Source organism: Vombatus ursinus, unplaced genomic scaffold, assembly GCF_900497805.2.
Source record: "Vombatus ursinus unplaced genomic scaffold, bare-nosed wombat genome assembly UNPS02009062.1, whole genome shotgun sequence".
Classification (NCBI taxonomy): domain Eukaryota; kingdom Metazoa; phylum Chordata; class Mammalia; order Diprotodontia; family Vombatidae; genus Vombatus; species Vombatus ursinus.
In genome coordinates, this window is record NW_020948840.1 from 7,718,078 (window position 1) to 7,744,924 (window position 26,847).

The following is a 26,847-nucleotide window of genomic DNA, read 5'->3' on the forward strand; positions in this document are numbered from 1 at the left end:
TCAAATCCTATGAGAATAAGATTCACTCATTCCCTTTTACCTTCCCCTGTTTCCCCTCCACTGTAAGAGCCTTTTCTTTTCTGTTTTTTTTTTTGTGGGATAATTTACCCCATTCTACTTTTCCCTTTCTCCTTCTCCTAGTATATTCCTCTCTCACCCCTTAATTTTATTCTCCAGATATGACCCCTTCATTTTCAACTCACCCTGTGCCCTCTATCTATCTATCTATATCTATATATATGTATATCTATATATAATTTTTCCCCTTCCAACTACCCTAATACTGACAAAGGTCTTATGAGTTACAAATATCATCTTTCCATGCAGGAATGTAAACCATTCAACCTTAATAAGTCTCTCATGATTTTCTCTTTCCTGTTTACCTCTTCATGTTCCACTTGAGTCTTGTATTTGAAAATCAAATTTTGTATTTAACTCTGGTCTTTTCATCAAGAATGCTTGAAAGTCCTCTATTTCACTGAATGACCATTTTTTTCCCCTGAAGGATTATACTCAGTTTTGCTGGGTAGGTGATTCTTGGTTGTAATCCTATCTCCTTTGCTCTCTGGAATATTATATTCCATGCCCTGCGGTCCCTTAATATAGAAGCAGCTAAATCTTGTGTTATCCTGATTGTGTTTCCAAATACTTGAATTGTTTCTTTCTGGCTGCTTGTCATATTTTCTTCTTGACCTGGGAACTCTGGAATTTGGCTACAATATTCCTAGGAGTTTTCTTTTGGGGATCTCTTTCAGGAGGAGATTGGTGAATTCTTTCAATTTCTATTTTGCCCCTCTGGTTCTAAAATATCAGGACAGTTTTCCTTGATAATTTCTTGAAAGATGATGTCTAGGCTCTTTTTTTGATCATGGCTTTCAGATAGTCCAATAATTTTTAAATTCTCTCTCCTGGATCTATTTTCCAGGTCAGTTGTTTTTCCAATGACATATTTCACATTGTTTTCTAATTTTTCATTCTTTTGGATTTGTTTTACAGTGTCTTGATTTCTCATAAAGTCACTAGCTTCCAATTGCTCTATTTAATTTTTAAGGAAGTATTTTCTTCAGTAATCTTTTGGACTTCTTTTTCCATTTGGCCAATTTTGCTTTTTAGGGCATTCTTCTCCTCTTTGGCTTTTTGGAGCTTTTTTGCCATTTGGGTTAGGCTATTTTTTAAGGTGTTATTTTTTTCAGTATTTTTTGGGTCTCCTTTAGCAAGCTGTTGACTTGTTTTTCATGATTTTCTTACATCACTCTCAGTTTTTCCTCTACTTCTCTTACTTGCTTCTCAAAAAGCTCTTCCAAGGCCTGGGACTGATTCATATTTTTCTTGGAGGCTTTGGATGTAGAAGCTTTGGCTTTGTTGTCTTCTTCTGGTTGTATGTTTTGATCTTCTTTGTCACCAAAGTAAGATAATGTAGTCTGACTCTTTTTGCGCTGCTTACTCATGATCCTGGCCAATTACTTGAGTTTTAAACTCTTTGTTAAGGTAAAAGTCTGCTTCCAATGTGAAGAGTGTACAGTCCCAAGCTTTGGGGGTTTGTACAGCTGTTTTCAGAGGTTCTTCTAGGGACCTGTAAATTTTCAGTTCTTCCAAGGTGGTATGATAAGGGGTGAGGTGTTTCCTCTCCACAGCCACAACAAGCTTCACCACGCCAGCATTCCTCCTAGCCCCAGGACCGCCCCTCAGAACTGTGACCCAGATCCAAGGTAAAGCAAGAGATTCCTGCCTCAGCACTGGCAAAGAGATCGTTGCAATCACCCTCTGATCAGCCACTTGATTCCCCCTCAGTCTGTGGGCTGGAAACTCAGGAAACAGTCACTGCCCTGGGTTTCGCTCGAGACTTGCGGATGAGACCGCAGTTACAGACTTTTTCCACTGACCTTCTAAATTGTCTTTGGCGTTCATGGGTTGAGAAGTCTGGAAACTGCCACAGCTGCCGGTGATTCAGCCCTCTGAGGCCTGCTCCAGGGTCCCAGGGTCGCTGTGGCCTGCGCGCCCACGCCGAACTGCGCTGCTCTACACCCCCCCTCCCCCCCGACGCGATATACCTTTCCAATCACCCATTCAGGCTGTCTTTGTCTGGAAATTTGTTTCACTCTGTCTTTTTGTGGGTTCTGCTGCTTTAGAATTTGTTTAGAGCCATTTTTTTAGGTATTTGGAGGGCTTTGGGAGAGAGCTCAAGACAGTCGCTGCTTTTCCTCCACCATCTTGGCTCTGCCCCCTAATTCTTAAATACAAACAGTTCTCACTTTACAAATATTCATATTAGATAAATTCACATTATGCATTTTCAAATTCTAAAAGAATTCTAAAAGAACTGTTAAATGAGGATCTGATTAAGCTGTTAACTGCAAAGATTGCAGAAGAAAGAGAAGCTTCAGAACCAGAGGTGGAACCAGAAAGGTTTGTAACAAAACACTTGGTAGAAGCATTTCATCATTTGAGTAAATTTTTTTCTTATATTGAAAAGGTAGATCCAAATATTTCAAGAATTTTAAAAGTTAAAAGACTAATTGAGGATAATATTGTTTGCTAGTGTCATATATCTGATGAAAAAAAGAGAACCACTGTCTAAACATTTCTGAGAGCTTCATAAAAAAGTTGCACAGCCAGACATTCTAGGTACAGTGGGTGGGAAAAGGGCAACATACTGTGTACATAGCTATATTAACTTTACTGTACAGTACTATGCATATTTTGTCTTTAACTTTACCTTTCATTTCATAATTATATTTATTATCATGGTATGGTATTTAATATGTCTGTATTTTAGTACATTTTATGTCTTGCCTACAGGTTTTTTTTTGTATGTGCCTTTGTTATATAGTCTTAAGTGAAGTGGATAGGTAGGGGCAAATTCACGTTATATAAAAATTGTTTTAGGTAGAGGTCTGTGAAATAGTCTGCTTATGTAAAGCAACAACTATCTATACTTTTAGGATAACTTTGCCTAGTTGTGTTTCTCACCAAACTATCTTCAGACTTTTCCCCCTTCACTGCTTCTTGATGTTTTCTGATGCTACAGCTTTCCTATTTATATTGCTAGTTGGAAGTTAGGTATTTCACCTGCAGTAGGTATAAGCTATAAAATTTGTGACCTCCTTCTTCCCTTTCCACTATAAAATCCTACACTGAAAGAGGAAATGAGAGTTTCTATCAGTTTTTTCTTTACCTAACATTTTGTACCTCTATCATGAACACTTGTTTTTCCTCATACTTCTGTCTTTAATTCAGATTCATAATGAATTCTACAGAAGACACCAAACCTGTTCAGTAGAGATAGAAAGATCATGAATTGCTGTGACAAAGTTTAAAGGTTTGGAAATCAGTTAAAAAATGTATCTTTGAACATAAGGTGCGAAGATAAGGAATAGGGTAAATAACCTGGGATTTTTACTCCAGCAAGAGCCCTGGTTCAAATTCTGCCTCTGCCTCTGAGACCATGGCCAACCCAATTACACTGTGAGAGCCTTAGTTTCCTTATCTGTAAGATGTGGCTAATAATACTTGCAGTACATACCTCAAAGGGTTGTTGAGAGGATTCAGTTAGATAAATAAAGTGTGTAAAATGTTTTACAAACTTTAAAGGTATGATATCGTGCTAGTTGTTGTTATGATGTGCCATTTGTAGAAGCTAAGGACTGGTAATAAATTGAATTTCTGGTAATATTACATCCACATTATCTTTCTTCAGAACTCTTTTGTCCCAAACCTAATTGAGTTATCATTCTGCCTTTTCACTTGATAAGTGTACTCTACCTACTCTATTGTTACTTTTCCTGAAATTCCCATTTTAACATGTTTTTCATTTTTACACATTATGATTTGGTTTTCTTTCTATACTGGAGGTAGAACCAGGGGATATAGTTTCAAATCCTGGGTCTGTTCCTTTGTGCATGTGTGAATTTGGGAAATTCACTTAACCTTTTTGTCCCTGATTTCCTAATTTATAAATTATATATCCTTTCCTGATATAATGTCTTAGGTGTCTTCTACCTCTAAATTCTGTTCTTCTACTGTAATACTCAGTTTTTAAGAAAATGAGAAGTCTTGTAGAATTTTAACTTACATTGACTATAGTTTTTTCTTTTCTCAAGGATTTGGAATGCATTAACAGATAATTATGGTAATGTGATGCCAGTAGATTGGAAATCTTCTCATACCAGAACTTTGCATTTGCTCACCTTGAACCTCTCTGAAAAGGGGGTAAGTCCTGAATTTTCCCATTTATTTTCTGATTATCTTATTTTTGAAAATTGATATTAAAGTATGTGTAACTGGCTTAAGAATCCAAAGCTTAAGAATCTGAATTCTGACTTATATAAATATTTCACTGCTGAATTAGAAACAAATTAAGCTACAAATTCACAATTGTGCTCCACTCCAGACTTAAAGAATTTGGAAATATCTAGTATTGCCATCTTGTTCCATAAGCTATCACAACTTCTCATCCTGTGTTATTTATATCTGTGGACTCACATAAATCCAACTGATCTTCAAATATTATGTGGATAGCATTATACCAACTAGGCTGTTTATTTGTTATACCTTGCTCTTGTTTCCTGAACAGCCTACTTCCTTTTTTGTTCTTACATCTCTTGGTTGATCTTTTATGCTGCTTCTTGTTTATAGTATGGCATTGACAGTATAGCATAGCTTTGTGTCCTCACCATGTATTTTTCCATTGCCCTTTGAGTCACTAACAATTTTAATTTTGTGGAAATTGTGGTAGTCCATGATTCCAACCATATAGTGTCATTGGTATTAAAAACAAATGTTTTTTGTTTGTTTGTTTGTTGTTGTTTTGTTTTTTTCCAGAGAAAAGGTTTGGGTCATTTTTTTTTTAATTAAAAAAATTTTTTAGTATTTTTAGGCAATTGGGGTTAAGTCACTTGCCCAGGGTCACACAGCTAGTAAGTGTCAAATGTTTGGTCTGAGGCCAGATTTGAATTCAGGTCCTCCTAACTCCAGGGCAGGTGCTCTATCCATTGTGCCACCTAGCTGCTCTGGGTTGGGGTCATTTAAAGTTCCCAAATGCAACACCCATCATTCTGTTTATCTTATTAATTTTTAGATCCAGCTCATTGTCCATCTGTAATCTATAGCCAAGACATATGTACTAATTGACTGGTGTTATAAGTTAGCTGTTCACCTACATGTCATAGTTTAGATAGTACAGTTTTTTAGTTACATTTCAGCAAAAGGCAGTGGTCAGCAAGGGCCACACTTTATGCTACGCCAATGCAACTCACTTTTGACTTGCTAAATGATAGTATAAAATAAGAATATCAGTACTATCATGGTGGTCAACACCTGAACAATCAGAGCCATTAAAAAGTTGAATGGGTTGCCTCAATAAATATTAGGTATCCCCTTCTTGGAGAACTTCAAATAGAGACTATAAGACCAAGTGTCATGTATATTGTAGTGGGGATTTCTTTTGTGTGTATTGGAATGGTTGGCTGCTGAGGTCCCTTCCAGTGGTCAAATTTTATGATTTTGTGATTGTCTGAGTTAGAGGTGAGGAAGGTATGTATTCCAGGCATCAGGATAGTCAAAGTGCAAAGGATAGATCAGTGCAAAGGCATGGAGATTGGAAATAGAGTCCAAGATGTGAGGAACAAAGACAAGGCCCATTTGACTGAATCATAGAGTGCAGAAAAGGAAGTAATATATAATGAGATTAGAAAGGTAGATTGGGGTCAGGTTGTGAAGGGCTTTGAAAGACAAACAGAGTTATAGTTTAGACTAGAGACAATGTGGAGCCTCTGGAGTTTGAATAGGGAACTGACATGATCAGATCTGTGCTTAAGGAAAATGGCTTTGGCAGCTGTGTGTAAGAGAGATTTGAGTGGGAACCAAGAAAATAACATATACAATAACTATAATAATGCCAACAAAAAGAACAGTAATATAAAAATGAATGCTATGTAATTATAGTGACTGATCTTGGCCTAGTGAAGAGGGGAAGAAATATACCTCCCTCTTATTAGTAGGGAGGCATATCCTCACTTACCTCCTGTCTCCATGCCTTTGCACTGGTCATCCTCCATGCTTGAATGTACTTTTTCTTTAGCTCTGCTTCCTAGAGTCCTTCTCTTTCAAGATACAGCACAAGCATTATCTCTTACATAAAGTCTTTACTGATGTTACTTCTGGTGCCCTCTTTTATTAACTGCCCTGTATTTTATTGCCTTTTATTTATCCTCTATATATTTAAATATGTGCATGTTTTATTTGCCATTTGAATGTAAACTTCTTGAGAGGAGGAGTTATTTTGTATTTGTATCTTTAGCACGTAGCACAGGGAGTGACTCACAAAGGAGAAAAGAGCACAAAATTAGCCAGCAAAAGCAACTATGTCTCACAGAATATATGTTTTTATTTGTTTGTTTTTTTGGTTTTTGCTTTTTGGTGAAGCAGTCAGGGTTAAGTGACTTGCCCAAGGTCACATAGCTAGTTAAGTGTCAAGTGTCTGAGGGTGGATTTGAGCTCAGGTACTCCTGGCCAGAGCTCTATTCACTGTGCCACCTAGCTGTCCCAGAATATATGTTTTATTTCCATAATTCCTTGCTCCTACCATCAAAAGGCGGGAAGTGCACTTTTCCATCTATTTTTTGGCTCCAAAATCAGGCATAATTACACAGCATTCAGCTTCATCTTATTGGGTTTTTTTTTTGTTTGTTTACATTGCATTATTCTTTATATATGTTGTTTTCATGGTTCTGCTGACTTCACTCTTACCAGTTTTTCTCCTGTTTCTCTGAACTCTTGATGCTTTGTTTCTTGAGGTATTCTGTTAAATTCCTATACTATAGTTTGTTCAACCATTCTCCACTTGACAACTTTGAATCTCTGGATATCCTCTTAAGCAGTGGCTGTACCTTCTTTCCTCCCCTGACATGATACTGGTCCTAAGTGGGGAGTTGAAATACTCCTTGGTCACTATTGTCACTTCCTTTGAAATCAACTTCCAGCAGCCCTTTTTTTCTTCTAAGTCTGCTCAATCAAAATTTTTCATTCAACCCAATTTGTGGTGGTTTTAGTATACTAATGCTCTAGGTCATTCTCCCACCTTTTTCAGAGTTCACCTCCTTCCCCTCTTCCCCAACTTTTGTCTTCGTACTAGGGGAGTTTATTATTCCTACAGATGCTCCCTCAAATTTGCTAACCTCCTAATGCCGTAGCATCTTTAAGTCCTATGATCTACTCCTTCACTCTACCTTATCTATTTCCTTAATTAAAAAACTGTCATTTCTCTATCTGACCATAACCACTTGTCATCCCAGCTCTCCCTATGTATCACCCACCCTAAAGCTGTTCTTTACTCCCATTGAGACCTTCAGTTCCTTCACCCCTCCATGATAGGGAAGTAAGTCTTGTTGGGATGCGTTAGCCAACTGCCCTGGCTGGTAGCAGTCTAACCACCTTTCCTAATCCGATCACTGGAGTCCCTACATAAGTTGTAGTATATTTATCTCTATCTCTCTCCTAGAAAAGAGACTTCTCTCCTTGGCTTTGTCCTCCTGCACCCTTGCAAGCAGTCCCTTGGCAGTGTGAAAAGAGCTAGAGTGGCACAGTGGATAGAGCACAGGGCCTGGAATCAGGAAGACCTGAGTTAAAATCCAGCCTTAGCACTAACTAGCTGTGTGTCCCTGAGTAAGTTACTTAATCTATTTGCCTCAGTTTCCTTAGCTATAAAATGGAGAAAATAGCATCTACCTTGCAGAGTAGTCATGTGGATCAAATGAAACAGTATTTGTAAAGCGCTTAGCAAAGTGCCTGGCACATAGTAGGTGCTATTTAAATGCTTGTTGTCTCCCTCCTTTCTCCCCACCACCAACCCCCAGTACTTTTATGAGTAATTCATTATCCCTGGAAAAAATTCACTTTCCTCCCTCCTTAATCTCAAGTAGTTGAGATTATTTTTACTCTAAACTCTTATTTTTGAATTTCTTGCCCTCCTGTCCTGTTGATACTTACCTTTTGGCAAACCTTAGTCCTAAATGAGACCCACAATCTACCTTCTCTATTCCTACTTACAAACTACTAAATGCAGCTGGAAGAAATCTCATAATCAGGCTGACAGGGTACATTACAAATTCTTGTTATTCAATCTCAGCTGGGCTCTCTGGTGCAGCAAGCTGGTCCTTTTATTTCTCCCTAATTGATTCCCTATCTCACTCCACACAAGCTATTCCAAAGCTTATCATATCTTCTACTCCCTCTCTCAACTGGGCACCTTACTTCTTTACTTTATTGAGAATATTGAGGTCATTAAACATGAGCTCCTGCTTCCCCCCTTCTCTTTATCTCAAAATTCCTTGACATCATCTCCCTCTCTCTCTTATTTTCTCCCAGTCCCTGACAAAGAGATGTTCATTATCTATTTTCCGAGGCTAACATGCTTGATAACATACCCTTGATCTCAACCATTCCTATCCTCACCAGAAGGTTGTTTGCACAATCTCTCCCTCTCTCTCTCTGTCTCTCTTTCTCTGTCTGTCGCTCTGTTTCTGTTTCTTCCCTACAGCCTTCAAACATGATGAAATCTCCCTCATCTTTTAAAACAAAACAAAGCACTTTAGTAAACTCTGCCATTCCCTCAAGCTACCATCCTGTATCTCTCCTCCATTTCTCAGCCAAACTCTTGAAAAACTGTCTATACTCACTCCTTAGCTCTTTGCAGTCTCTCTTCTGACCTTATTCAACTGAAACTACTTTCTTCACATTTACCAATGATCTCTTAATTGCAAAATCTAAAGATCTTTTCTCAGTCTTCATCCTTCCTGATGAAGATTGGCACTTCCCCAACTTTCTTCACTGGTATAGAGAATATGAAACTAGATACTTGGAAATTCAAGTCACTGTACAAATATTAATTCAAGAAAAATAAACTCATGCTTCACTGGCACTGTTGACCACTTTTTCCTGGATACTTTCTCCTCTGGACTTTAAGGACCCTCCTCTCCACTGGTTCTTCTCCTAATTGCCTGACTGCTCTTCAGTTCCTTTGCTGGCTTGTCATACATGTTCACCAAGATTCTGTCCTAGGCCCTCTTTTCATTTTCCTTTCATGATCTTGGTAACCTCATAAACTCCCATGGATTTAACTGTCAACTTTATGCAGATGACTTATATACATTTATGCATATGTATGCATATATACACATATGCATGCACTTCCTGAAACCTGCCTTTCTTCTCAGGTCATCACATGTCTTGCTAGCCTCTCTAAGGCTGGCTATTATTCATTTTTTTTCCCCACATCTGTAGACAGAGTGGGGGCAGCTAGGTACAAAGTGGATAGAGTGCTGGGCCTGGAGTCAGGAAGACCTGAATTCAAACTTAGCCTCAGACGCTAATTGTGTGACCCTGGGCAAGTTACTTAACCCTATTTGCCTTAGTTTCCTCATCTGTAAAATGAATTGGAGAAGGAAATGGCAAACCACTCCAGTATCTTTGCCAAGAAAACCCAAAAAGGAGTCACAAAGAGTCAGACACAACTGGAAAATGACTGAACAACAAGATTAGACAGAGAGGGCCAGGAGGAAAAGTTGATGTATTTCTTGTTCCTTATTGCCATTTTCAGACATTTTCTTTGTCACTTTCACTCAACAACCACCTCTCTTCTTCAAAATTTATTCCATCCTGTCCAGATCCTTCTTCATGTCATCTGCAGATATCAGTCTTCCTTCTTCCCTACAATCTAATGATTTTAGTACTTGGCTCATAAACTCTTTATCTACTCCAACCTCATCTTGCTTTGAACACCCTTGTCTCCCTGATCTTTAAGCTCTTCAACTCCCATAATCTCTCTGTCTTTTGTCTGATTCAGCCAAATAACTTAGTGGCCTGAGGAATTTTAATTGCCATTGGCATCTAGGTAATTGTTAAACTTAGCCATATTAATTGATTTTTGAAAGAAGCTGTAATGTTGATGTTTGCTAACCTTTAGGATTATAACATTTATGGAAAAGAAAAGTATATAAGTTGAATCCCTGTCATTGAAGGACTTTTGATTTTCTAAAGTGAGAAAAGTCATTTGGAAAAGCCAAGGCATATTGAATTTCAGTTTCAGTTTTTACATAATTAAAATTCAAGATGGTGTATTATAAAATGATGGGTTGTTTCTAGAGCAAGACAACTGGTACATTCCAGGCATTTACATGAGTACATTTTTTCCGTTTGGTGGCTCTTAAATTTCATTCAGGGAAACAGCACTACCAGTTCTCTCTATAATTCTGGCAAAGGATTTGATAATGGAAATGCTTGGCAATTATAAAGGAACATTTATGCTGAATAATGACACCCATAACAGCCAAGGTTACCTTGCAAAGCCTGGAAAGAATTCCAGAAATTAGAATATTCCAACCTTGTGTGGAATAAGGGGGAGGGAGCCATTTCACTCATTCTCTGGGAATGTGATATGGGATCATTATTTCTGATGGTTTGGTCATAATGGAAATGATTCTAATTTTTGGTGTCACCACTTTTAGGAAATTTTGGCATCAGAGTTAAGTTATTTACTATCCTTTAAGTACTAAAGATGTCTAAAAAACATGCTTATATTGATAGACTGATTGCAAAGCATCTTGACCAGCATACACCCTGTGCTATGATATTCTATTCCTTATTGCCACTACAGGAGAGAAAATGGGTAGGATATAAGAGGGGTATTAGAGGTTCGTGACTCCAGATGGAGTCAAGAAGAGTCACACGTGACTGAACAACAGTAACAACAACATATGATATAGGTAATATTTGGTTTGTTTGGTTAAACTATGGGTTACTATAACTGCCAAATAAATATTTTACTTTTGATTATTGCCTTTAAGGCCAGACTAGTTTTGTGGCTGATTTAAGTTTTGGATTCCATTCTAGAACAGATTTTGGTATGTTCTTAGTACTTCTGAATGAGAATTTACAGATTCATCACAAAATGAACCGAGCATTGATGAGGACCCTATGTACAAGAAATGATCATGAGATAGGACTGGAATTGAATTAAAAATGTCAAGTTGGGGAGAATAGGGATAGTGTTTGGATCTTTCCACTAATGGTGGTTAGCTGACTCACTTATACTAGAATTATGTACAAGCCAACTTTAGTCAGTTTTTGATTCATACATTTAGTAAAATATATTAAAGATTGGGAGAGAGGCATGAGGGGGAAAAGAGGAATTTATATTATCTTTGTTTTATTGCATTTTAGTTTATTTTGTTCAATATTTCCTATTTGCATTTTAATCTGGTTCCAGCTTTGCACTGAAAGTATTGTGGGTAGTGTGTTTGATATCTTTGTTTTAGATGATTGATGGTAAATGCTTCTGTTAATTTCAGTAATGTTCATTGTGAGACTTGTTGAAATTTAGAGAAATCCTTTCCTGAGAGAGGAAAGGCTCATCCAAAAAGACTGAATGAGTCCCAAAGCAACAAGATGGAGACATAAGGTTTTGGCTTGTTGAGTTTATTTCCCTTGAATTAATATTTGTATAATGACATGCATTTACAAGTATCTAGTTTCATACTCTCTATACACTTCCTACACAAAATAACTGTAACTGTCTGTCTTTGAACTCTTATTATTGTATTAGTCACAACATATTTCTTTTTCCCCATTAGTAGCGGTCAATTCTTTTTCTTTGTCTTATTTCCTCTTGGAGTTCAAATCAACAGTTTTAGTATGTGTTTTCTTCATGTTGAAGTACAAACACAATGTATAGGCTAATGCTGCCTCTGAATCAATTCAACTTCATTTCATATGTTCCTGCGTCTGAATGGAGAATTGCTGGGAAAATGTTTTCCTTCCTGGCTCATTCTCCTACTTCTTCCCTATAAGATTTTATTTTTTATTTTGTGTTTTTATTTTTAGATAAATGACAATTTGATTCTTGATGCCTCAGATGATGAAGAGTTGAGGGAACAACTGGATATGCATTCGATTATAGTCTCCTGCATCAGTGATGAACCACTTTTCACAGCAGATCAGGTATGAAGAAAATATTTGTCAGTAAAAGTCAAAGTAAAGATTGAACATGATTTTCAACGAATTCTTTAGGAGATTAGTTGTTGGACTTCAATTATTTTCATATATTTTTAAATGTGCTTATTTCCCAAGCTAAAATTAGGAAAATAAGGTACCATGTGGGATCTTTCATATTGAAGGTCTAATTTTATAGCATTCCTGGCACTGACACTAGAATCCTAGATTATGAGTACTGCTTAGTTTTACTGAAAAGTAGATAAACTACAATAAACCTACAATGAATATTCAGTTTGATTAAACTTTGGATAAAATTCATCATCATGAGTCAGAAATATAGACTCAATGCTTTTGAAATAAGTGAATATTTTCTGTGGAATGTTACAGAATGCCGGTCCTGCTTGCATTGTGAGCCAGCTGGACAAAGCTTTTTCATTTTCTACATACTCTTCCCACTTCTGTTGTGTATCAGAATATAGTGCAAAGACTTTTTCCTGAAACCATGTTTGCCATGGTTACTGAGTATATGAATTCTACTATTCTGCCTTTTAGACCAAATAGCAGAGGTCATTGAGGGGATGACTATATCCGAGGTTCCTGAACTTATTTGGCCTACAATCCCCTTTTCAAAAAAAAAAAAAATTACTTAGTGCCTGTCTGGAAATCTACTTTCTTTAACCCTTTAACAATTTTTTGGGAAATTTGCATCATTTCAAAAAAAAATATAAATTTTTTTTAAATGACGCATCTTAAATTTAATAATTTATTGTAAATTTGTGCTTTTTTTTCCTGTCTTGAAATTTTGATGATGCAATATTGCATCATGTAACTATATAGTATCGTATTATAAACAAGTCACGACATGCACATATTCCTGCTGATGCATGCTGGACTTCTGGACAATACATGACATGCTCATCTGCCAACATTTGCTTGTTAAAACTTGTCAGTGGACTTGACTGCTGATTGGTTGTAACTTGCATTTTGTGTGTTTATTTGGAAAATAATGCAATCACTATTACTTTAACTCTGTTGCACAACAGATGAAACATGTATGAATGGTTTTTCAAAATTTTCGTCTCTTCTGTTCTTCCCTTATGCTTCCAACTTTGCCTTATTTTTTATTCATCGCCACCCTACCCTAGTTGTACCTGAGGCTACTACCACCCTCTCAATCATTCCAGTGCCCCCTAGGGGGTGGTATTGCCCACTTTGGGAACTTCTTACAGGAAAGTAGGAAGTATAATGGTTAGATGTTTTTCTTCTTCTAGGTTATCCTTACACACACTGATAATAGATGTAGGTCTGGACCTGAAAAGAAAGTGAATAATGAAAGCAAAATAATTGATAAAAGGTAATTGATTAAAAAAATACATTTATCTAATCTCACCTGAAATGGCTTTCTGGAAAACTAATAAGGATTACAGGACTAAATATGACCTTAAATTTTGTGGGTTTTTTTTGCAAATAAATTTTAAACCATTTCACAGTCTACCTTAATTTTAAGATTTTTAGAACAGCTTTCCACATCCCTTTTAAAGTAACCTGTTAGAAACTTAGCAATGCTTAATCATGGCAAAATTTCTTTGTCTAATTAATGTAATTCCTTTTGTTTCAAATTAAATTAATTTATTCCTATTTTGTCCCTTAATGGAGGTAGACGATAATATTTTATATTTTAACCTTCATAAACTTGGAGAATATTAAACTTGCCGTAGATTTCTTCCCTTCTTTTACTTCCCTTGTTTAAATAATTGCAATTCCTTGAATAGCCTTTCTACACAAATATTATTTTCTTTTTTTAATCTTTTTTTATTTTAGATTTGAATACTAAAACTTAAATACATAATAAGAAAAGAAAAAAATATATTATAAACTTAAATATTAAAACATATATAAAATAAGAAAAGAAAAAATGTCATCTGCACAGCAGAACGTAAGAGAGGATTCAAATTATAGAGCAATAAATTTCCATTTCAAGAAAGCCTGTACATTAAATACTATACATTGTGTTGAAAGCTGTCCATCTTTTTTTTTTGCTTCCATGTAGGTTTTCTTTGGTTCTCTGCTATATGCTTTTCCCCCATTAGTATTTCTTTCTAAATTTAGAAGACTTTTATACTCTTCTAAATGTATATGTATTGCGTCCTGATGAAAATCGGTTTCCAGATGTAACAGTCCTCCTCCCCCATCTAATTTCTCTGTATGGGTTCTTCTCACACCTCATTTGTATAAGATAATTACTCTTTTTAGTTGTTCCTAAATGGTTTTACTTTTTGAAGTCATATCATACTTAGGTCTACCCCAATTTTTCTTATGAACTACCTAGTTACTAATAACAATCTTAAATGTACATTTTACATTTTATATATATAAAAAGTAAATAGTCTGTCCTCATTGAGTCACTTGTAATTGGTCTTTAGTATGTACCTTATGTTTCTCTTGGCTCATGTATGTCAAATCTTCTGTTAAGTTCAGATTTTTTTTTTAACAAAATCCTAAAAGTCTGACAATTCATTAAATGTCCATTTTTTTTCCTTCAGAATTGTGCTTATTTTTGAAGAGTATGATATTTTTGGCCAGAAGCCCAGTTCTTTTGCTCTCGGATATATAGCATTCTAAGATCTGCCATCTTTTAGTGTCGCCACTGCTAGGTCTTGTGTGATTCTAATTGTGTTACCATCATATGTGACAGGGTATGGGCCCAAGCTGAGACCTTTGTCCCTTACCCCAAAAGAATTTGGATCTAATTTGTTTGAGGGGGGAATGATGGGGTACAGGGTTTGGAAACACCCTCCTTGAACTCTCCCACTTGATCAAGGAAGTCTCTAGGGTTCACCTGAGGCTATAATCCTATTAACTGGCCTTTCCTTTTAGCCTGCACCCAATCTACCAATTCTCTGTTACCGTTAATCTAACTTAGCCCTCTATTGTCTGTTACTTCTGACGGCCCCCAGCTACTTCCCACCTTTGATCCTATCTAGACCTCATTCTTGATACCCCTTCTCGCAGACCCCTCCTCCAGTCACCCCAAACTACTTGACCACTCCTAGATCCCTTCCACAGTCTTTCTGTATATAAGATCCATCTTGTCTCCATTAAGGTGCTCAGATTCTTCAAAATCTGGCCCTCTTGCATTAGTGCTACAAATGCTCAGATTCATTAAGAGAATGGCCAATATGGCAGATCTTTAATAAACTTTGTCTTTTGCTGAAAGAAGGCTTGGGTCAAATTCATTCAGGCAGGACCTGCCTGTTTTGCTCTTGATGTTTTGGGGTCCCAGCACCCCTGAACCTCAGCATTTGTAAATTGTTTTTTTTCTTCTTGCTCATAATATTTTATCCTTGAGCTGGGAGTTTAGGAATTTGACTATAATAGTCCTGTGGGTTTTCCTCATAGGATCTCTTTCCAGTGGTGATTGGTGGATTTTTTCTATTTCAATTTCCCTCTTCTAATGCTTCAGGACAATTTTCTTTAATTATTTCTTGTATTATTGTATCAAGATTCTTTTTTTTTAATCATAGCTTTCAGGTAGTCTTATGTTTTCTCTTCTTGATCTGTTCTCCAGATCAGTTGTTTTTCTTATATTTTGTTTTGTCATTTCTTGATCTCTTATAACTTTGCTGGCTTCCCCTTGCCCAATTCTGATTTTCAAGGAGTCATTTTCTTTCTTGAAATTCTAGATCTCCCTTTCTAATTGATTGACTTTCTTTTCATAATCTTCTTGTTTGTCTTGGATTTTTTTTTTTTTTAGTTTTTCCTCATTCTCTCTCATTTGATTTTTAAAGTCTTTATAAAGCTCTTCTATGAATTCTTTTTGGGCAGGTGAACATTTGACATTGGTAGAAGAGAGTTTCTTTGCTTCACTATCCTTCTCTGAAGACTAACCCCAGTCTTCTCTATTCTCATAATAACTCTTTATGGTTGGATTCTTTCTCCTTTGCCTGTGCATTTTTTTTAAATAGCTTAATTTTTATAATCCCTTCTAGTCCTGAGGTGTGGAGGATGGTGCCTCTGGCCTCAGATCCTCCTTCAGTTCTCCTCTCTGACCTTGAATCCAGACCAAGATCTCCAGCCTCTTTTAAGTGCCCACAGCCAGTGCATCATGGCCCCACTGCTTCTGCACTCAGCAGGCATTTGCTGGTTCTTTCTCATCCTAGGAGCTTCTCCACAGCACTGCAGGGTCTAGTGTTCCTTTTCAGCATCTTTCCCTCACTGTCCCAGGGGTAAAAGTTCCTATGCCTAAGGCTGAGGCAGCCTCCCTACCCAGCTAACCCCAGGGCTTGCCTTTTACAGTTTAAGTGGTCCCTAGCCTGGAGGTGTTTACTATTCACTGGGACCAATTCTTTGGATCTTCTTGATTGTCCCAGTAGGACCCCTTTTCCACCCCTACTGCTCTGTGTTTGCTCTGAGCCACTAAAAAATCTTGAGTTTGGTATTTTCTGTTGTACTGTGCCATCTTCCCAGAATCCTCTCCCCAAATGTTATTTTCTAACATCTGTATAACTTTTGTGGCTCTCCTTTGACATTTTTCTAAGTTCTTATGTCTTGCCTCAGTGGTAGACTGCAGGACAAAAATATTATATTAAGAGTTTGAGCAGAAGTGATCATGTTGGGAGCTTCATGCTTACCTTAAAATATAATAGCAAATAATTGATTTTTAAGTTTGAGTTCTGTTATGAGCTATAAATATGCTTATAAGTCTTGCAGAAAATGATTCCCAATCTTGTTTTAGTGTGTCTGCTTGAGGAAATTTATTGTGTCCCTGTGTTTTTCACATTTTATATATAATGAAAAATTTTTTTTTGCTGCTAAGGGGATAATTTGCTCCAGAGGAACTTCTATCATGTTTTATTTGAAAGGAGTTTTTTTGGTTTTTTTTTTTTGCATTCATGTTGTTGGAATACTTTAATTGTTTTTATTTGAATGAATAGCCATAGATATTTCCTTTTGTAAGATGATGGATTAGACTAGACTAAATGGTCTCTGATGAGGTGTACAGATTTAGGGGTGCTGGAACCCCGAGATCATGACACGCAGGTCCTACCTGAAAGAATTCGACCCAAACCATCTTTCAGCCAAAGACAGGGCTTATTAAGAATCTGCCTTATTGGCCAAACTCTTAAGGAATCTGAGCAGTAACTAGATTGTAAGAATCTGAGCACCTTAATGGTGACAAGGTAGACCTTATGTACAGAAAGACTGTGGGAAGGATCTTGATGGGTGTGACTGGGAGGTGGAGAATGGGGTCTAGATAGGGTCTAGGGTGGGAAGTAGTTAGGGGCCATAGGGAGGTTAGACAATGGAAGGCTAGGCTAGGTTAAGGGTAACAGAATTGGGAGATTGGATTTAGGCGATAACAAAAGGCCAGTTGATGGAACTATAGCCTCAGGGGAATGCCAGAGACCTCCTTGATCTAGTGGGAGAATTCAAGGAGAATTCCTTAGACAAATGGGACCCAAATTCCTTTTGGGGTAAGGGACAAAGGTCTCGGCTTGGGCCATATCCCATTGGTCTCTAAGATCACTTATAGCTGTAAAAATTTTAGAGTTGTCCTAAGAACTTATTGATGAATATTAAATTGTAGTATGTTGTAAATTTTGTATGTCTTAGAATTTTTTTCTTACCAGAACTTTATTAACTGTCAGCTTGGCACATGTATGCCAATGTTCATAATTATGACCTGGAGCCTATTCTAAAGTGTTCTTTGAGTTGTTGTAGAAAGATTACATTATATTTACTTTAATTTTGGTGTTAAGTGCATCTTGTTGTATTCTAATTTTTGAAAACTGGTAATCCACTAATAGCGTATATAGTTATTCTCTCTTTTTAATAAAAATAATTTTTGATTTTTGTTTTTGTCACCCCTTTTTTTCTACATATGTCTCCCTCTTTTTTATTCAGAGAGCAGTACATTTAACAAAGAATAAAAGAGAGGAAAAAAAAGCAGTTCAGCAAATCTGATAGTATGTACAGTGTTCGACACCCATAGATGCCTACTTATGCAAAGAGAGCATGGAGTTACATTTTTTCATCTCTTCCCAGGGGTCAGGCTTGGTCATTAGAATTACACAGCCTTCAGTTTCCTTTTTTGGTTTGTTTTCTATTTACGTTGTTGTATTTAGTGTGTATATTGTTTTCCTGCTTCTGCTCACTTTGTTTCTTCATCAGTTTATTTAAGTGTTCTTATGCTCCTCTGAATTCCTCATATCTTTATTTCTCTGATGCAGTAAGATTGCATTACATTCAGGAACCACAGTGGACATCTATTTTGTTTCTAGTTTTTTGTTACCACAAAAAGTGCTGCTATGAATATTTCAGTACATATGGGATTATTCTGTCTGACTTCCTCTGGGTATGGATATTTTTGTCACTCTTCTAAAGGATAATTCCAGAATTTTTTTCAGAATGGTTTGGTCAGTTCACATCTTCATAAGTAATGCTTTAGTATACTCATATTTTCACAGCCCCTCCAACCTTGACTATTCCTGTCCTTTGTCATCTTTATCAAAACAGCGTCAGTAACTGGCAGAGCGGATTGAGGGCCGGATTTGGAGTAAGGAAAACCTGAGTTCAAATCCTATTTCAGACATATTAGCTGTTTGGCTCTAGGCAGTTACTACCTCTCTCACCCTCAGTTTCTTCAAATGTAAACTGGGCCAGTAAGAGTACCTACCTCACAGAGTTGTGAGGATCAAGTTAGATAACATACATAAAGTGCTTTGTAAACCTTAAAGTCATATGTAAGTGCTAGCTACTATTCTTAATAATTTTGCTAGTTTGAGATGAAACCTCAGAGTTTTTTTGATTTGAGTTTCATTTCTTAATGATATGGGTAAGGGTGATTAGGCCTATAATTTCATTGGTACAAGGAACTCCCAGTGAGGAAATTCCTGCTACCAGTACATCTGCTCTTCCAGCACCTCGTGGTCTTAGACAACTCCTTGGAACACTGTGACTGCTCAGAGCTCAGTGACTTGACAAGGTCGCACAGTTACTACTAGTTGGCAGTTCTTTTGAGAGCTGTTTTCCCCCACATCTTTTGGCCAGTTTTCCTTTGGACAATGGTTCTTAGTCTTATATTTTTGAGTTTCCTATATGTTTTGTATTCTCAGTCAGAATATATGATTAACCATAACATTGTATATCAGTCACTGTGTTGAATAACAGAGAGTTTATTATAATTACACTTTAATCTCTCTTTAAGTACGTTATAGGAATTTTTTCTTACTTTATAGTTAATAATGCATCTTTTAATTAAATATCTTTAATAATAGCATATGAAAATAATAAATATTAATTAAAAACATCTTTTTTGAAGGTTATTGAAGAAATAGAAGAAATGATGCAAGAATCACCTGATCCAGAAGATGATGAAACCCCAACACAGTCAGATCGTCTCTCCATGCTTTCCCAGGAAATTCAAACCCTTAAGAGATCTAGTACAAGCAGTTATGAGGAGAGTAAGAAACCTTATTTAAATTTATATCTTTGAACTGTTTTTCCCTTGTCAAATAGTTTTTATAGATTTGATCTATGAGCTCTTCTATCTTTAAAAGTACTCTCCTGTCATTACTCCTGGGATATTTTAGAATCATAATTGGAATAGTTAGAATACATAAAATAATGACATAATGTAATTTAATAACTTATTAATCTGAATAGCTTCTAAACATGTATAACCAGCTTGAGATTATTTAGGTGCTGATTACCTAGAACCTCAACTAATTATTTCTATATATCTGACCTTCCAAATGGAGTAGGCAATGTTGAGAACCTTAGCTCTCTTCTTGGCTGTTTGGTTTCTTGGACAGAGGTATATTTTGAGGAATACAGGACTAAAAAATTTCATGGATAATTTTCTTTGGATTATCTTAATATCATGCTGAGTAGTGGGATCATTGTTTCTGGATATGACTCCAACATACAGATGAACTGTGATGCAATAGAGTGACTGAATTCCTCTGACTGCTCTAGTTTGGCTCGGGTTTGATAAATCATTGTTATTGTCATTTCTTCTCTGCCTGCTGTGTATTGGGGAGATGTAATGGCTGTTGGAACTGTAGAGAAAAAGCATGTAATTGGGCTTCTTTCATACAGGAGTTTCAGTGATTTCTTTTATTCTCCCATCCTTAAAAAAACACTCATGGGGAATTGAGAATTTCTGGGTACATGTAGTTAATTAGTATTTATTACCCTAAAACTGGCTTCTGTTGAATTACTTGTGGTTTCTTGTCAACAGGTATTTTCCTCAACTCTCTCCTCTTTTTGTACTTCTCAGCTGAGCTACCAGGCATGGGAAAAATTGGCTTAGACATGTAACTAATTTTTTTATATGTATCTGCATACTTGTCTGACAAGCCACCTGGCTTTTGCTAAAGACTGCCAACCAGAAATTTAAACAAGTGCCCCTTTCCCCCAGAAAAATGAACAATTATTTTAATTGTTGTTAATCACTTTTGCTTTTTGGCATAAAACACAGTATGGTTTTCTTTGGAAATCATTTTATCTTAATGTGCTGTACTTTGTGGTTGGTTACAGGGGTAAAAAGGCTCTCAGTGAGTGAATTAAATGAACTACTAGAAGAAATTGAGACTGCCATCAAAGATTACTCTGAAGAGTTGGTTCAACAGTTGGCTCTTCGAGATGAGCTAGAGTTTGAAAAGGAAGTGAAAAACAGCTTTATTTCTGTCCTTATTGAAGTTCAAAACAAACAGAAGGAACATAAAGAAACAGCAAAAAAGAAAAAGAAGCTGAAAAATAGCAGCCCACAGAATGGCAAGAATGAGAAAAGTCATATGCCTGGAACAGTAAGTGAGGTGTTTGGCCCTCATATTCATAAGGGATATTCATCTCTGACTACATATGGATTAAGTCAGTAATACTTCATGACACTCTGAAACCACAGGAGTGCTATAAGTAATAAATATGAAGGAGTTTGTTACTTTGAAACAAAAAGTAAAACCAGCTGTCACAGAGGGATGCCATAGCTGGTACAAAACCCTTTTTTCTTAGTGAGATTATCAACTGGAGAACCCAACATAGAGAAGTTAAGATAGGAATGAGTGAGAGTGGTGAGAAGGAAGGAGAATCCAAGAAGCATCATTAGGGAGGTAGCACATTTTTTAAAATCTAAAAAATGCACAATTGTTTCATAATTTCAGTTAGTCTTTATACTTAAAATGTATTATGAGGCAGCATTTGCTAGTGGAAATGATTTCACTTGAAGAGATCCCACATAACACACTTGGTAAATCAGTTTAGTTCTCTCACAGTGGAAAAAGGTTGAGAGTTGCTGGCACCATTAACACCTGAGCCTTTTTCCTAGCTCTTCTGTGTTTCTGGAGCAGTCCTGCAGTTTCCTTTGATGAGACTGCAGTCTGTCTTTCCTTAAGTAGTTGTTCTTATTATCCGTACCCCTGCTCCACTTTGACTGTGTCTACTCCTGGAACCATTTTGAGATACTCCAATACACTCACTAGCATTGTCTGTTATATGTCAAGAAGAACCAACTTTGCTTTGAGAGTAAAAATGCTTGCTTGAGGACCAACCAGCTCTTCTAAAGTGAACTGGCCTTTTTATTTCATTGCTGAATGTGACTAGAATAAAAGGCAAAGATAAAGTTATAAAGCAGTTAAACGGTTTGCTACAATGTAAATTATAGATCCTTCTAAATTATGAGGGGTTCCTTTCCTCAAGTGCAGTTACTAAACCAGCATTTCTCAAACTCTGTTCAGTAGATATTTGGTGTTTCATGTGGTGTGAATAGGGTTCCATTAGAAAATTTCTGTGCTGGCAATATTTTCCCATATTTCTCCTGTAAAATAATAACCGAGAAATTATGTCTGTATCCAAAAATGCTTTTTCTGTATATCAGTTTTGGGAGTATGAAAATAGGCTATTTGTTCCTTTGTTTCATGCATGTTATTTTTTCCTTTGTTTCATGAACAAATTTTCCTGACCTTTCATCCTGAGAATATTTCATACGCCCCAAGATGATCTAGATTTGTATTTATGCATTCCATTGCTATATTCCCAGTCCCACAAATGTTCTGAGACTCAATTAGTTTAGGTAGGAAGTACTGTGGTAGACAAATACAAATCATTGACTAGACTGAAGTTGAGTGAGTCCTGGAGAGGGAATGCAATTCTTGAGTTACTGTGCTGCCACAGAGATGTTAATCCAAACAAAAGTATCACATCACCTAAAATACTGTGCTATTATTGGTCTCAGTACAAGGTGGTCTCTATTTGCAGGGATATTTTCAAGCAAAAATAGAAATTGACAAAGAGAATCTAGCAGCACAGTTTGTATATTTAAAGAGGGAATATTACTTAACATGTCTAGCTTTCTTGCTTTCTTACAGAAATGCTTTGTTTTCTAGATTCCTTCAGAATGCATACATACCCACAACTTTATCTATAAAGAATATAGCTATATAAGAATAGGAAAGAATGGATGGGGAAGTAGGTTGTGGGCAGCAAAGATGGATACAATTGTTTTCTAGTTTTTTGAATCAACAGAGGTGATAGTGTAGGTACTACTACTTAAATCATGTGATTCACTGATTTAAATGCCAGATCTTAAATTGGTTTGTTTTTCCATGTAGTGTAGTTTTATGCCTAGACACATTTAGACAGAGACAGGAAGACAGGACCTGGGACTGATTTTTCTTGTGTGACTCATAAACTGGCACTGAAGGCATTTCCAAAAGAGGAGTTCCAAAAATATTTTGAGCAATGATAGTACTGTTAATACAAGGGTTTAGCCCCACTTCCCTTCTATTGCACTGCACCTTTCCCCCATGACTACATTGAAGAAAAATACTACTTTGGAAATTTGGCTACATCTTTTGTTATATATTGAAAGAAACAAATCACTTATTACTTTATATTCGTACCACACATAGTTTAAAAATTTCTTCCTTCAAATAAGCTTCTCTGTTACAGGATAAAATTTACTTTTCATTTTAAAAAACATGGTAAATAATACAGGAATGGCTTTTTTTTTTTTTAAGATGAGGCAAGGCAAATAAGAATGCTTTTCAAAGAAACAAAATTTTGTCCTTAGATCAGTTCCTAGACATCTTTGGATTTCAGCTTCATGGTATATCAAGGATTGGTTAAAATTGGAGCCATTAGGTAACTCTGCTTCATGTCATTTATGCTAAAAAGTTGATTTGATAAAGGAACACTAATTGTGATTTGATTTTCTGTAGTGAAACAGACTTAGAATGATTGTGAACTTCTTAGGTGATTCAGTCTTGTGAAATTGCTCTTTAAAATCTTGCTTTGCTGTTAGTGTCAAAACCTCTGGTTAGATGTAAGGACATGGCATAGATATTAGTGCTTACTTCTTACATTTTTCTAAGATATTAAATGTGAAGAGTATGGTTTATACTTGAAACCTATGATTCCAGAAATGGTAATAGGTGGTTTATTAAACTCTGGCTATTTTTTTCATGAATTGAAGTTGCTATTTGTACAATTGGGTTCTAGAAAATGATTAACCTTCTTATCTGTTCATTTAGTAGGTTTGAGGTGTGAATTACCTTTTATAAGTATAGTATTTTCTCAGAAATGTTGATACTTATCCACATCAAAACTCAATGTTGATTTTGTACTATTGGAGCTTGTATTTAGTATTTCTTAGGATAGTTCCAAATAGTATTCATATTTCCTTTATTATTTGCTATTCTTATGTTTCATATAGTCATATTTTTCTTTTAACTTTGGATTTTTTTCCTCACACTATTGGGATCTATATTTATTTTCTTAAGATTATGAATAACAATCATTGTAATGAAAAAACAATTTCAAGTATCTTTCCATGATAATGCCTCATAGAGTAGCTTGTGCTGGTTTGTTTATAAGTTATATCTTTGTTTAGTCCAGGGATGCTGAACTACTTCAAGAAACTGAGAACCAAGGGGGTTAAGTGATTTGCGAAGGTCAGAAAAGGTAGTAAGTATCAGTGGTGAGGCTTGATCCTGGGTCCTGTGACCCAGGAGCACATCAGTCATAGCTAACCCATAAGCATATTCTTCTACTCATACAAAACCTTTACAGAATTATCTGTATTCAAATCAAGAGCATCCTTGATGTGGATATGAGCAGAAAACAATCAGTCTTTTACTAAGCAACTTTTAATCACGTACCGTATCTTTGACATTTCACAAGTAATTGAAAGATAAAAAGAATATAAAATCTGATCTGTGTATTGTTTGTTTGATTATAAAAAAAAATTGATTTGGGAGAACAAAATGCTGCCTTATAGTGAGGTTGTCTCTCATCCATATATCAAGACTGTTCAGGATTCCTTGGAAGATGTGACAACAGAAAAAACTCTGGTTAGTAAATGACTTTGGAAATTAGCTTTTCCTCTATATTTGATGTTATTTCTTAATGAATTCAACCTAAAATTATAAGGCAAAACAGCACTTTTATGGGAAACTGATACTACAGTAAATTGATGAAAATTAACAGTTGAATCATAGCTAATGTCTAGCTGCTTTATACAATTCTTGTGCTGTCAAAAGTTAAAACAAGAAGTGAGATCTCCATTTCTATCCAAATTTGCAGTAGATAACTTTTCTAAGCTCAAACTAGTTCCAGCAGCACTTTTTGAATCTTGATGTAAGTGCAATAGAAATGTCTACATCTCAAAATTCATTTAACTGCTATTGAGGAGCTTCAACCTTATCTTCAATTGGAAGTGATTATTCTTTAATGTCAATATGCTAAAAGGCAAATCTCAAGAAAAAAATCTACTAGAATGCTATAAATGCCTTTTAAGAGATGAATATTCTCAATTAAAATCATGCTTGTGCATTGATATCAGTATTTGGCAGTACCTGTCTGTGTGAAAAAACATTTTCAAAGATAAAATAGGTAAAATCTTATTACACAATAGCATTAACAGATGAACATTTGCAGTCTATTTTGGTGATAGGGAAGACTAACTTTGAACCTCAATTAAGTGAAATGTTTATTCCCCCAAAAAAAGAATAACATTCTTCTCATTAGTAGGCCTGCATTATAAAAAAAAATGCCCTCTGTTAGTATCATATTTTTAATTTTGTTGATAAAAATTTGTGGAAATTTGTTTTCTTTCTTGTTATGTAACTGCATAAAATACTTGATTTTGTCTTTTGGCCTGCAAAGTCTAAAATTTTGTTATCTGACCCTTTTCAGGAAAAAATTTACTGACCTCAGCCCTAGAATATCTGAGATCTTTACCTTGGATAGAAAGAGTTGGGTTTAGATTTCACTTCTGGCGCTGCCTGTGTGACCATGGGCAAATCATTGACTTTTCTCATCTGTAAAATGGGAATAATAATATCACCTACTTTAATAGGTAATCTAAAGCTAAAATGTACATAATATGCTTTGTAAACTTTAAAGTGCTATAAATGTCTGTTATTTTTATTATTTAGAGCAATATTTTATGAGAACCTACCAATCCCAACATCAAAAGCAAGAAGCAGTCATTACCATAAAAAAGATTTAAATTCTCCTAATAGTTCTGATACATTTGAAAAAATATGATTGTTTTATTAAAGTATTCATCAGTATGCTGGTATGTAAATTATAGGTACTCTACATTACTAAAATGTATTAAATATTTAAATAGAGAGTAACTTGTGAATGTATCTTTCATAAAGTACTTCTCACCAGATGAATTATAAGATCATAGATTTAGAATTGGAAGGGCTTTTAAAGGTCATCTAGTTCAATTTCCTTATTTTATGGGCTGTTGAAACTGAGGACTTGCCTCAGGATCACACAGAAGTTGGCAGAGGTGGGATTTGAACACAGTTCCTTTTATTCCAAAACCTGAGCTCTTTTGGTTCACTGTGTTGCTTCAGAATTAGTAGCTGCATGAGGACAACAATATCAGTTATAACTATTAACTGGAAAATGAAAGCACATCTTTTCATTGAACTGGATGTTATAAAGACATTTACAAAACTGAGGTCCTATATGCTTTGAGCATTTAATCATATTTGAAATAGTTTTGTTGATAAAACATGTGCATCTTAAATTTTAGGAAGATTTTACATAGATGTATAAATATATTGTTAATTATTACATGTTTTAAAGAGATGGTCTAAAATTTCTTGTTGCCAATGGTACAGATTTGTTTTTTGATATAAACATTTTCCACAGAGCACTATTTATGATCTGTTTTTGGTATTTTTGCGTTATTTGACAGTATTTTATGCTGATTATTGCAGATAATGATAACACTAGACTTTACATTGCCCAACTAAAATGTTGACACCAACTGTGCCCATTTGATGTGTAAAGAGGATATGACAAGTCTGTGTAAAAGTTTCAGTATTCCGGTATGTGGTTTATCCTAATAGATGCTTAGAATGCTCAAATACAAATTGCTATAATGGCTAGTAATGATCTTTTCATTCCATCCTTAAATGACTTTTGAAAATACTTAGTGGCAGTTTAATTTCATTACCAAATTTACTGTCAGTTGAATAAAATTTTAGAATGTACTTTAGAAGGAAAAAAAAAGTTAGATGGGTTCTATTCCAATTAGATCTCAGTTCGTGTTAGGTCAGCAGCCTTGGAAATCTTGTTATTGCTTCTTTTTTTTTTTTTATTCTAATGAAACACTTGTAAAATAAAAATTCTTTACTTTGAAAAAAAGGTCTCAAGACCTTTATCTGTCATATTTCAATTCAGTTTTCTGCCTTTTGCTAGGATCCATGCTTTGAAACACATGTGAAACAATTTGTTTTAACTATATTTAAAATAACTTCAGTTTGATATCAGAACTTTTCTACCTTCTTGTAAAGCCATTGGTTAAGCCAAAGATGAATATGCCTCTTTGCTTCTATA

The 26,847-nt window shown here is 35.6% G+C and overlaps 1 protein-coding gene across 3 annotated transcripts in view; it reads left to right on the forward strand.

The window, feature by feature from the left end:
* FEZ2 (fasciculation and elongation protein zeta 2) overlaps positions 1–26,847 on the forward strand; it is a 62,335-nt gene that overhangs the window by 12,535 nt on the left and 22,953 nt on the right. For 2 of the 3 annotated variants that reach the window (XM_027850530.1, XM_027850531.1), the window contains exons 2-5: positions 4,101–4,209; positions 11,878–11,994; positions 19,310–19,451; positions 20,530–20,798. In XM_027850530.1, coding sequence (XP_027706331.1) covers positions 4,101–4,209; positions 11,878–11,994; positions 19,310–19,451; positions 20,530–20,798 — 637 coding nt within the window. Of the gene's footprint in view, positions 1–4,100; positions 4,210–11,877; positions 11,995–19,309; positions 19,452–20,529; positions 20,799–25,182; positions 25,503–26,847 lie in introns of those variants that run through there. The other variant, XM_027850533.1, reaches the window with a different exon arrangement.